The following is a 12,289-nucleotide window of genomic DNA, read 5'->3' as shown; positions in this document are numbered from 1 at the left end:
CTTCTCTTATGTCCAGAGCTAGGAAATTAATCATTTTAAGTCTAAATTCTTAAGGAAGGGATAGGAATCCGGTCGTTAAAAGTGTATTTATAGTGGCACAGGTTTTTTGTGTACCGTACAATTTTCCAATTTAATATCGGTGAAGAGTAAAATCCAGACGTTGAAAAGCTTAATATTCGATTGGTAATACTAAAAAACGAGCCCTATTATCATGATATGAATATTTCCATGATGCACGTATGGTAAATTTTCCTCTGTTAGACTGCGTAAAGAAAATTTTCTTATTTAAATTCATGATAGAAGCATGTATATGAATAGTTCCGTAAACTGGTTGTATTTTAGTGATTTTTGGCCCAAGAAAAGGCAATAGCTCGCCGTAATAAGCTTAAATTTTTATGGAGTCTCTCTATAAACTTCAGCTCCTTGTGTTCAATTAAATGTGATATACACTGGCTACTCTATGGACTAATATTTGCACCTAAACAACTCGTCTGGCCCTTCCTTTGAGTCTACCAGTTCCAATAAAGAGAAAAACACAATATTTGGTGGGTAGCTATGTCGTGTGCTTTAGTGTGACAAATTTGGTGCTTCTCTCTGTTCATAAATCATGTCTTTCCTACTCGCACCAAGTACTCCACAACAAAGCTGCTTTCAAGGATCTCTGTCGAATTTCTATCCACAGAAAATCAACTTATCAATGTCCTCACCAAGCCTCCTGCTTCAGCCACATTTGATTTTTTTTTTTTTTTACATTTTTTTTACAATTGAACACTTTATTAATTACCAATTGAGAATAATTGAGTCTTGAAATCATGCCAAAATGAAATTTATGTGACATGCAATGGCGAAGCTAAATCATAAAATAACATGTTAGGAACATAAGTCATAACCATGGTTAATGCAAGCTAAAGATCTTAAACATACCTTTGAGATATTCTTAGTGGGAGATTTACCTTTAACCGACAAAGACCATGTGAGCTATAACATGAGATTCGGGGTCTATCCCACATCTAAGAGAGATGTCCTTACTTGCCAAGGTAAGAAGTAAGAACCATAAACTTCTAGCTTAGGTGGATCCACTAGTTGATGTCTATCTAAGACAACCTATGGTGACACATAGTTATGAGATATGGAGATTGATAGAAACCCGACCTCAACAATGGGAGAGCTTCCATCTCAAATACCCTCTCGGTGCTAAGCATAAATCCCACGGGATAGTCAATGTTCTTTACTTATCTTATTATCCACAGAACGGTACATCAAGTAGCCAATCCAAGCTAGATTTTATTAGAATAGTTCCTTAATCTCAATTCATCTTAGTTGAGAAAACCTTTTAACCTTATGAATCCTTTATGTGAGAAAATCCTTGCACAATCATATTATGAGTAGTATGTGAGAAATATGTTCACAATTAAAACAACAACATTGACGCTTTACCTTCAAAGCAAGCTTAAATCATTTTCTTCGATTTCATAAAGAAACATGCATATCTTAGTAAATTCATCTTTCTTAGTTCAAAAGTTTCATCAAATGATCAAAATCTTGAAATAATGAATCATGCATGGGTTCAAGTGAATTTATCTTAGGAACATGTAATTATCTCAATTCTTGCATAAAAAGACATAAAACAATCATTTGGATCATGATTAAGAAGAACCCATGAGATTGAATAAAATCTGATTTCAATAAAACATTCTAACCTGTAAAATTGGAGAATTTAGGAGTTCTATGAAGGAGATGACTATATAGGTGAATACTATCATACCTTGATGCCAAAAACTCACAATTAATATGGATTTTGAAGACTTGGTCTTGAAATCTTAGACTTCTTCTTCAAGCTTTACAGAGAAAAATAGAAGAACTTTGATCAACTTTGAGAATGTAGGAGGAGTTCAAATGGGTAATTCGGGAGTACTAACGTTTATATAATGTCTAGAATAGAAGGTTAAATGATATAGTATTGTGTTAAAATAATCTAGTAAAAGACCCAATGGCCTCTTTAAAAATTACTACCGACCACTATCAACGGTGGGACCTACGGTCCGTAAGTCTATTTACGGACCATCCTAGTTAATCTTTGTGGGGTTTAGGAACTTGTTTCTGGACCCTTGAATGACGGAACCCATGTACGGTAAGTTGGTCAACTTACGACCCGTACATTGTCACTGTAAGTCCAACTTTGGCCCTTATAATTTAGTAAGTCTGGTACTCACCTACGAGACTTAAGTACGACTCGTCCATTGAAATATGGACCATCCCTGTGAACCATAAAAAGGGTATTGGAACTTGACATTGAAAATATTTTGACTTGCCACCTATGGTTCCCACTTATGGCTCGTAAGTGAACCTACAGTATGTCGCTACACACACCATTTCTAGAAAACCTGTAAGTTTCCTTATTTTCAATATGAGGTGTTACGATATCTCCTCCTTGGAAACATTCATTCTCAAATAGAATTCAAAACATCATTAGGAGTGTAGGAACTAGATTTAACGGACCAACATATATGCAATTGTAACACCTCAGATTTGAGCAAAGTGTAGAAATGGGTCAAGTTGGAAACTCACAAGCCCAAAAAGTGGACCATGGAACCCTCTATAGAGCCCAGAGGGGCCGTGAAAGGGACTAGGGTCTGTTATGGGGCTCATGTAGGTTTCTAAAACCTTCCTTATACAGGTTTCACTTTGACAGACGCTTATATGGCCCGCGGTGAGGTTGACGGGCTATCAAAGTGGTGAATAGGTCAATCATAAAGGGTTCTCCACTAGACATTGGTCAAGGACCACGGGTGTTAAAACGACATGCGAAGCTTCACATGGATCATGAAGTCGTCCGTGAAGGGTTTTAATGAGAATTAATAGTTTAGAGTCAACTTGCAACGATCACATCTTTTAGCACAAAAATAATTATGTGGCCCATAACCTATCAAATTAAACATCTCTAAGTCTTCTTTCCAACGCAATCAAGTTTTCCTAATTCCAAGCTCGAAGTAATAAGTTATGTCTGCAATAGTAAATCCATGTAAAGCAGGATTTCTTCACGACCCGTTTGATGGTTGATTAGTCCTAGATTTAAACTCATTTTAGGCTTTATTTGGATAGATTTAGTGCTCTCAAATTCTTATTTTGTGCCAATAACTGATGTGAAATCCTTAATTTCCAGGTATTTGGATTAAGGAACAAAACATGGACACTAATTTGCAAAAAGGATCGTAGCATGCTCAAAGAACAACCAAATGAAGGCCTGGTGATTACCAAGTCCACTTGGCGAGTCGTCGAATGATTATTTCCCTGTCTAAAGTTCCAGTATGCAAAGCCCCGAAGGAGAAAATCAAGTTCGCAAGAGAAAGGACTAGTCGATGCTTCATCAAGTGATTTCGGGATACTGTGTTGGATCATCCTAAGTTACAAAACTTCAGGATGCTAAAGACCAAAGAAAAAAGGCGATGGGACTGACCAAAGGGTGGATTAGCGAGTTAATCGGCGAGCCCAACTTACTGCGCCAAATAGTCCTTCGCAGCATGTGTTTGACGACTATAAATACATTTTCAACATTTAGTTTAGCATGAATCTATAGTTTTTGCAATAAGAGGTATCTTATTTTTGAATTCTATATGGAGAGACAAGTTTTCCTTAGCTTTGAAGAATTAAAGATTTGAATTTTTGAGAAATTGGAAGTTGATCTTTGAGATTCTTCAATTTAGACCTTTGTAAAGACGAAATTAATCGTACCTAGTTGATGGAAGATCAGTTTGGTAACTATTTTTATCTTTTTATGGGTATTTCTGTTGTTAGTTTAAGTGCCTGTTTATGTCATATCCGGGAATAGCCCCTAGACGTAACCTGCTTCGTCGTCCTCTTTGAGGACTAAGACTAGTCTCTTAGCTTACATCATTATATTCATAGGTCAAATTTAGAGGAAAACTTAAAACTTTTCATTACTTCTACTTTAAGGTTTACATAGACCTCTTTATACACATATATTAATATATCAAGTATACATAGACCCTTCGTATAGGAATATTACTTAGTCTTCTACTTTTATTGCACATAAATATATAAATATAACATAGTCATAATAGTCGTCTCATCTCATAACCATCTAATACGAGTGTAATCACTTGGGCATAACCCATACATAAAAGTAAGAATGCCTCACATGGGGTATACAATGTTTCATTCTAAACGGAAAAGAAAGAAACATAGAAGTATTAAACTCAAAACAACTCCATTAGCTAGATAGTGGCATCTCCCTCGGAAAGTGACGACCTACCCTACTTGGATGATCAAGACATCCAAGCCTTCTTCAAGTCATCTTCAAAAGCACTTTAACAACCAGAACCTAAAATGTCCGGGAAAAGGAAGAAATGGGGTTAGTACACCACTTGTACTAAGTATAAGACCATATGCACACATACTTTGAAATCATGCTAAGAAAAAGGGACATTTCATGAAGTATGCAATTTACTTTAAAAACAGTTATGTATATTCAACAAGACCAGACAAATCAATAGAGCATGTTCATTAAGTCATAAACATGTACATCACAAGACCAACGACATCAAAACTAGTCAAGTTAACATGCTTATCATATAACCGAATAGATATTCAAGTAACTCTATCATCAAGTCATATTAGCAACAAGCGTGTTTAAGAGTACATTTCAACATAACCAAAGCAAGACAATTGCCCATGAACCCCTATCAAGTCAACAAGTGCAATGACTAAGAAAATACCCATAACCTTACTCAATCAAGTAACCCAACAAGAATCATGACCAACATCCTACTTCACATAAGATTGCATTTAAGAGTACATATCATCTTACTTTAACCATATAGACCAATATATATACATAAGTGAAACTAATCATCATATAGTATCAACAATGTGCAAGTTCATCATATACATATCATATATCCTCATAAGCATATTCATACATAAGAAAATCTTACTAAGACTCCCCTCAAGGCTAACTAGTGCAATGCTTAGGTAGAGTCCCACATCCCTACCTAGACTAAGCTAGACCCCTTAGGTTATCATAGTTAGCTTTCAATCCTTTAGTTCATTTTACCTTTTGGGAACATCTTGCCCTAACCGACGTAGACCACATGAGCTAATGTGGAATCTAGTGTTGTAAAACCTTACATCGAAGGAAGGTGGTCTACCGACCAAGGTAAAACTAAACATAAACGTAGCTTTGTAGGTATATCCATTGGCTAGTATTCCTATGGTGGCAACATAGTTTAAGGAACTTGGGGCCATCTTGGAAACATCACTCTACACCTTATTTGGGTTATGAGGCTATCCACTCCATGAAGACCGTACTGAACCCTACCTTCCTTATTTGGGGAAGTGTCACCCCCTCGCATACAAGATCACTGGATGCTAAGCTAGAGTCCCTTTTTGAAATGTCTTTAATGTATTTATTAATCATCATAGCTGATTGTAGGTCATAGGGTCTAACCCTTGTATACACATCATCATCATAGATCAATAAGAATTTCATGAGTATTGTCCTTTCATTACAATTCATTTATATGAGGTTAGCACATTAACAACTTAATATCATGATAAGACACATTGTTAAATGATTCACCATCCTTATGACATTTACATCTTAAGAAAACACCTAAAAATCATAGTCAAGACATTTAAATTCAACATCATACCACCCTATCAATCCTAATACAACGCATACTCTAATACAAAATCATGAATTAATCACAATTAACCACAATTTGAAGTAAAGGATAGGGATCATAAGACTTACCAAGTCTCCTTCATAGTCCATCATCAAGGTCTTACCATAAGCCCTCAATTCAAACCAATTTGGGTATACATCATCATAAGTCAATAACTAACATGATAAAAAGTCTAAAAGAATAATTACATTATAATTCAATACTAGATCATAACTTAAGACAGGATACTTAGGTCAATTCACAACATACTTCCTAACCTAGATCATATTCTCAAGAACTAGCTTGAAAGACCACTAATCATCCTAATTCATTCGTGATTATTATAACAACATCATCTAATAGTAATTGATCCAATAACCAAGTTAATTGAACCAATACAACCTAATTCATATAAAAATATTAACCCAGGGTTAAGGGTTAAAGGTCATCTTCTACAAACTAGACCAAACCATCAATATATATCATAATTAAGTTAGAATAAATGTTAATATATTCATAAAATCCAAAAAAATCATAAAAAAATCAATTCATAACATTATTTTGAGATTGGGAAAGACCCACATAAAAACTTAACTTTTGAAAATACTTTGAAGGAGCCCTTTGAGGAAAGAGGTCTCAAAGGTGAATTATATCCCATACCTTGTTAATGATGAAGATTGATGGAGGAAATTGACCCTTTTCATCCCTTAAACCCCCCTAGCTTGGTCTTCAATGTTGTTTTCTACTAGAGAGAGAAATAAGAGAGAAGGAAGAAAGTTAGGGTTTGTGAGTTATGAGCTTAGGTTAGTCTAATTTAGGTTAGGGTCTTTATATAGATCGTTAATTAACTTAACTAGACCTAACTTAACCCCTAACTAACCACCTAAACCCTTAGAGGCCGTTTGGTTGCAGGTATTAGTTATGCAGGTATTAGTAATGCAGGTATTAGTTATGCATGTATTAGTTATGCAGGTATTAGTTATGTAAGATTTAGTTATGCGGGATTTAATTATGCAGTGTTTAATTATACAGAGTTTAATAATTTTTTTGGCTGATGTTTGTTATATTAAAAATTAATAAACATTATATACTTGTTAAAAAATAATTTATTTGTATTGTTATATCTTAGAGCTTTCTTACCATTGTATTTTGATTTGTTTTTTGCATTTTGCTTAGGCAAAGTTTTAGACGGAAACTTGAATGCCACATTTTTCAACTTCCTCATATAGTTGAACCAATATATGACATGTGTTAATACGGGATCAATATTGTAATAGTTGAAAGTTATTGATATGCTAGTACATATAATTACGTGTACACATAACAAAAATAGATACATATAAGTTAACATTGACCAACACCGCGTACTAATGTTACATATTATATTTGGAGCCTTCACTTCAGTCTGTTCTATCATGCAATAGGCCACTAGAAAGAAAGATATACAACTTTTTTTTGTAACAACAATTGAGTAGAAAGAGTAAGCTAGTGAGAATTGACAAGTTTCACCACTCACCTATTTATGAATCAACTACCATATCTGAAAACCAATTATCCCGAAGGTTTATTAGTTGTGTAAAGTTACCATCTGACATACAGCATGAGAATAGCTTTGTTTATTTGGTGTATTTAGCATTTGCTAATGAAGAACCTTTGTTAGTTTCTCATCCTGTGAGCACACGCCATTGGTTTTGTGAAAGATCAGCATACTGCCATATCTTCAAGCTCATGTTGCATAGCAAGTCTTTCAACAGTATTTCTACTTATTACTTCTTTCTGGTGCAGTTCCCTTAGGACTACTGATGCAAGCTCCTTGTGATCTTCATGGATGATGCCTTCGACTAGAATGGTATATGTTATCTCATTAGGCATATAACCTTTGCTGATCATGTCCTTTGGCTTAATCTGTATATTTATTTCATCAGTTGCTCAAAGTCCAACTTCAAATTCCATAACAGGATTACAATTCAATTAGTTGCTCTTTTAAATGTTAATATGTTACTTTCACAAAATGTCAATCCAAAGGATTTAAATCCTTGTCTTTGCCACAATTACTATATTGTGTCTGTTACTTTCAACCTGGTAGTGCTTTTTTAATAATGTGATATTCTTTATTTTAGAGCACCTCAACTACGTGACTATACAGATTAAGCCAAAGGAGACAACATTCATCAGGAAAGAATTCACTCACACATAATTCACAGTTAAAATATACACCTTCATTTAAAGTGAATGAAACTTAGCATAATTCATTGTTTAATTACAAAAGTTAACCCATACAACAAAGACATACAATTACATTTTCCCCCAAAAGAAGTCCCCTATTTTTGTAACATTATCCTTCAATGACAAACACATAAACAACAGCCTCAACAACACTTGACAAAATAGCATCTGAGTACTTTGTACTTCTGACTGGATCTTTGTGATTACCCCAACTGTTGAATAGTCTGCGAGAAAAGAAAAGTTCAATATAGTCTCAGATAAGAAGAAAATAAAAACATCTTGTAGAAGATGATGAACTTACCGTTTGGATCAACTGCTTGAGCAATCTGAAGATCATTTTAGTTGGCTACTTACAAAAGCACTAATATTGAACATAATCATGTATTTGTTATACAAAAACAACCTACTTTAAGCCCACAACATTCACATATATGTGTGGACATTCTACTAGGTAACAAAAGATCCCATTATGGTTAGACCTTACAAAATAGCTACACAAAAACCATTCAGTGAATTAAAGCTTATCATTAATAATCATCCATATCATACTGTGACGTTCAAGTTCGCTGATGCTTAAGAAGAATTCCATTCTCTTTATATCTTGAGTAATTCCCATTGCTGCCTTAACTCGTTCATCTGAGTTGTATATTTCATATGCAGGGGATCCAATAATAGAAAATATCTTACCACGAATTTCAGATAGATCACGCTCTCCTAGCTTGTCAATTAAAGAAGCCATTCTCTTATCATGGCTTTCAGTGAATTGTTTCATCACCTCCATCAAACCTTTAAGAACAGTCTCATTATCATCTTCAACTGTTTTTCTTTTTTTGCATCTACCTTTTTCGTTGACTTTAGAAGATGATGCTTTAAAACAGTTGCCCTTTTTCTGAGATTGATGGGTTTCACCTTTTGTAGCGGTGAATGAACTTTGTGCTGCTCCAGTTGATTCATTAGGTTCAGCTTGAGAAGTAAATGGACTTTGTGTTGCTCTAGTTGATACATTAGGTTCCTCTTGAGCAGCTTGATTTTCTCTTGTGCCTGAAGCATCATCTATGTCGACAACATCAATAGGAAATCCCACAGACATGCCATTCTCTTCTGCATTTTTTCGCTTAAAATCTCTGCATTCAGCTTTGGACAGATTTCCTGCAAAATAAAAAGAAACTTATATAAAAATTCTTGAGATTCAATTCTTTCTATTTCTTCAACAACATCTTCTGGACCTTCTGCAAACTCTCCAGTAGCTCTATCCTTGCCAAATATCTCTTCCCAGTCAGCAAATAATGGCCATTTTTTTAAGTTCATTGATTTGGCATTTGAATCAACCTAGAAAAATAAAGAAAGTAACTGTCAATATTCCAAAGACAGAGATCCATAACCAAGAGAAAATACAAGTAAGTAGAAATTGCGTAATGATTTCAAATAAATATAAATCACCTTTATCAAGTCATCCCAAGCTTTTGGATAATCAACTAAGATACTTCCGTCACTATATTGAAATCCTAAACCACTTCGACTCTTTAGCAACGATATGGTTGCATAACTCTTTTTCCATGCTCTTATTTTAGAATCAACATGTGGTAGAGATTTCAATCCACAACTAGGATGACGAGCATTCATGTAGTGTTCCAATTCCATTAAATATCCATGTCTAAAGGTTCCATTATCTCCTCTCCAACCATTAACACAAAATTCTTTTAATCCATCTATAAGAGTAAGTTCCTCTTCTGGAGTCCATATCCTTCGACATGAAGGTGTTGATTTTTTTGCCCTCTTTCTGGACGTGTTGGATGTTGCAGCAGGAAAACTAGCCATTTCAATCTGTAAAATTATAAATGAAATCACAAGTAATACTAAGTTACAACTTACAAGTAAATTATCACAATCATAATCAAATTAATTGTAATACAACTTTATTGGTCTAAGAAAAAGATAATGTGAAGAGATAAAGAGAATTTCACTGCTTATATTATAAAATAATAGATATACATTAAGATTCACTGTTTGTTTGTACAAATAACAATGTGAGACATACAAAAGATTGACCATTCATTTTTACAAAATAATAGACGGTATTACATTTTACAGTGAATGGAAAACCAAAAGCAAAAGTGCATAAGCACACCAAAAGTTAACACATAGTTTAAAATTAAAAAGATTGATTTCCCTATCGTTCATTCCACATAGACTGAGCTAGTTCATCCCTCCAAGTGGTCCACTCATCAGATGTTTCAATTGTATTAATATTTTCATGTTCATGTTGATTCTCCATGTGGAAATCCATTTCCACATCTAAGGGGTCAGCTTCCATCTCTCTTCGAATGAAATTGTGTATCAAACAACATGCACTAATAATTCTATTGTGAACCTTAACTGAGTACCATGAAGGACTTCTAAGAATTCCTCAACGTCCTTTTAATAGTCCAAATGTTCTTTCAATGACATTACGTGCCCTAGAATGCTTCATATTAAAGAGCTCTTCTCGACATCGAGGTGATGGATTGTCACCTTGCCAATCCTTTAGCCAATATCTATATCCTCGATAGGGAGACAGAAAACCATTTCCATTTGTATATCCTCCGTCGCACAAATAGTAATTGCCTAAAAACATAAATAATAATATAATTACTTTAAATATTATTCTATTTTGATGTAGTAGAAATAAACAAGGGTCTGCCTATTATTTAGCATACCATGAGGTACTTTCAACCCATTTCTTCGTACAACAGCATCTCGCAATACACGACCATCAGCGGCTGATCCCTCCCAACCAGGTAATACATAAATAAAGTTGAGATTTCTATCACAAACCCCCAAGACATTAGTTGCTATATCTCCTTTTCGTGTTCTATATCTTGGTTTATATATTGCTTCAACTCTAATGGAAATGTAAGTACCATCCAATGCACCAAGACAACCCTATAAGATAAATTCAAATCTAAATACTAAATGACTATTAAAAATAAAAATACTTTCACCATAATATTTCAAGTTTATTGTAGTAAATCAAATGTTAGATTGAAATTTACCTACCTTAAACCATTTCCATCGATCATCACTATCATCTTCGAGCACCGGATTAGGTTTAACAAGTAACACTGGAGTTAGTTTAAGAATAGCTCTTAGACATTCATTAAAGGCTCGACTTACACTCCACCCCGATCTAATATAATCAACTTTGATAGACCTGTTCTTTTCATGATGAGCCAAAATATTTAAAAACATAGCTAACTTTTCAGTACTCGACATATTTTTACTGTCAGTCAAACCTCCAATATTCTTGGCTAAGGAGGCTAATATGTGAAAGGCGTTTCTATCCATCCTAAGCTTGTCAATACATACAATATCATTGTCACGAATGAGAACATTCAGATGAGACAAGATTTTTTGAATTCTAGCACTCATACAATATCGAATGCCCCGCCTATTTGTAGATTGTTTTCTTAATAACATGCTGTAAATAGCCATAAAAAAGCAGATAAGGACAATATAGGAATGCACCACAATCTCCTCGAGAATCATAAAGGATTCAACATCACACAATTGCTGAGAATCCATTTATACCTATTTTCCAATTAAAAATGACAACATCATGATCAAATTGAATCCCAAAAGAAAAAAGAGTATCAATCATGTTACTTAATTAAGTATTGCAGACACATTTTGTATAATAGGAAGGTAATAGATGGTTTTATACTAAAATGTTCAATTTTATTGAAAAAAAATGAAAAGTAACATGAAAAACATGGTAAAATGTTTATTTTTGTTTGGCTTCTAAAGCTAGAATACTAATACTATTTTGTCAAACTGCAAATACATGTTTATCTTTTGCAATTTTAGAAGCTAAAGCAACTAAACTTAATGAACCCATTTGTTCATAAATCACAAATTTTGAACAAATAAAACAAAACTCACATCAAATTTAGGTTGTACTCAAACATCAACTTAACTAGAAAATACTGAGAAGATCTACAATTTCATTCATCTCATCGGATTAACAAGAGGAAAAACACAAAAGAGAAAATTGGAGGAGGAGAAGAAGAAGAAATAAAAAAATCAGCCAAAATTTGAGTTTGAGAACTTCTAACCTCAAAGAAAGAACGTCAGATTGAAAGTTTTTCAATCTACTTGCCTGGAAGATGAAGAACCATTCTCTAGATTTACAGATGGATAAAGGATGGGAATGTTTATCTAAAAGCCTGTGGTGTATATTGATTGAGAGTGAAGGGTAAAATTGTCAATACATATTTTTATTCAGGTATTAGTTATTCAGGTATAACTTATTCCATCTTTTACCCTGCATAAAATAATACATAGATTGACTCATAACTTAAACATGTATTAGTTATGTGATTTTCTAATTTTATAACCAAACA

The 12,289-nt window shown here is 33.9% G+C and overlaps 3 protein-coding genes across 3 annotated transcripts; all 3 read right to left on the bottom strand.

Annotated features, from left to right (window-relative positions):
• Nucleotides 1-7,881: 7,881 nt before the first annotated feature.
• LOC138341684 (uncharacterized) lies at nucleotides 7,882-9,230 on the bottom strand. The gene is made up of 2 exons (XM_069293273.1): nucleotides 8,598-9,230; nucleotides 7,882-8,134 (listed from the first exon to the last, which is right to left on the bottom strand). The coding sequence occupies exons 1-2, from the start codon at nucleotides 8,998-9,000 to the stop codon at nucleotides 7,980-7,982; spliced, it is 558 nt and encodes a 185-aa protein (XP_069149374.1). The 5' UTR covers nucleotides 9,001-9,230; the 3' UTR covers nucleotides 7,882-7,979.
• Nucleotides 9,041-9,728, bottom strand: LOC138342011 (uncharacterized). The gene is made up of 3 exons (XM_069294192.1): nucleotides 9,351-9,728; nucleotides 9,148-9,239; nucleotides 9,041-9,059 (listed from the first exon to the last, which is right to left on the bottom strand). The coding sequence occupies exons 1-3, from the start codon at nucleotides 9,726-9,728 to the stop codon at nucleotides 9,041-9,043; spliced, it is 489 nt and encodes a 162-aa protein (XP_069150293.1).
• A 225-nt stretch (nucleotides 9,729-9,953) lies between these two features.
• On the bottom strand, nucleotides 9,954-11,584 carry LOC101266775 (uncharacterized). The gene is made up of 3 exons (XM_004231592.5): nucleotides 10,947-11,584; nucleotides 10,607-10,832; nucleotides 9,954-10,514 (listed from the first exon to the last, which is right to left on the bottom strand). Exons 1-3 carry the CDS (start codon nucleotides 11,469-11,471, stop codon nucleotides 10,318-10,320), a joined length of 948 nt encoding a protein of 315 aa, XP_004231640.2. The 5' UTR covers nucleotides 11,472-11,584; the 3' UTR covers nucleotides 9,954-10,317.
• Between the last annotated feature and the right edge of the window lie 705 nt (nucleotides 11,585-12,289).

This window comes from Solanum lycopersicum, chromosome 2 (genome assembly GCF_036512215.1).
Source record: "Solanum lycopersicum chromosome 2, SLM_r2.1".
NCBI lineage: Eukaryota > Viridiplantae > Streptophyta > Magnoliopsida > Solanales > Solanaceae > Solanum > Solanum lycopersicum.
This window is presented reverse-complemented; position numbering and strand designations above follow the sequence as displayed.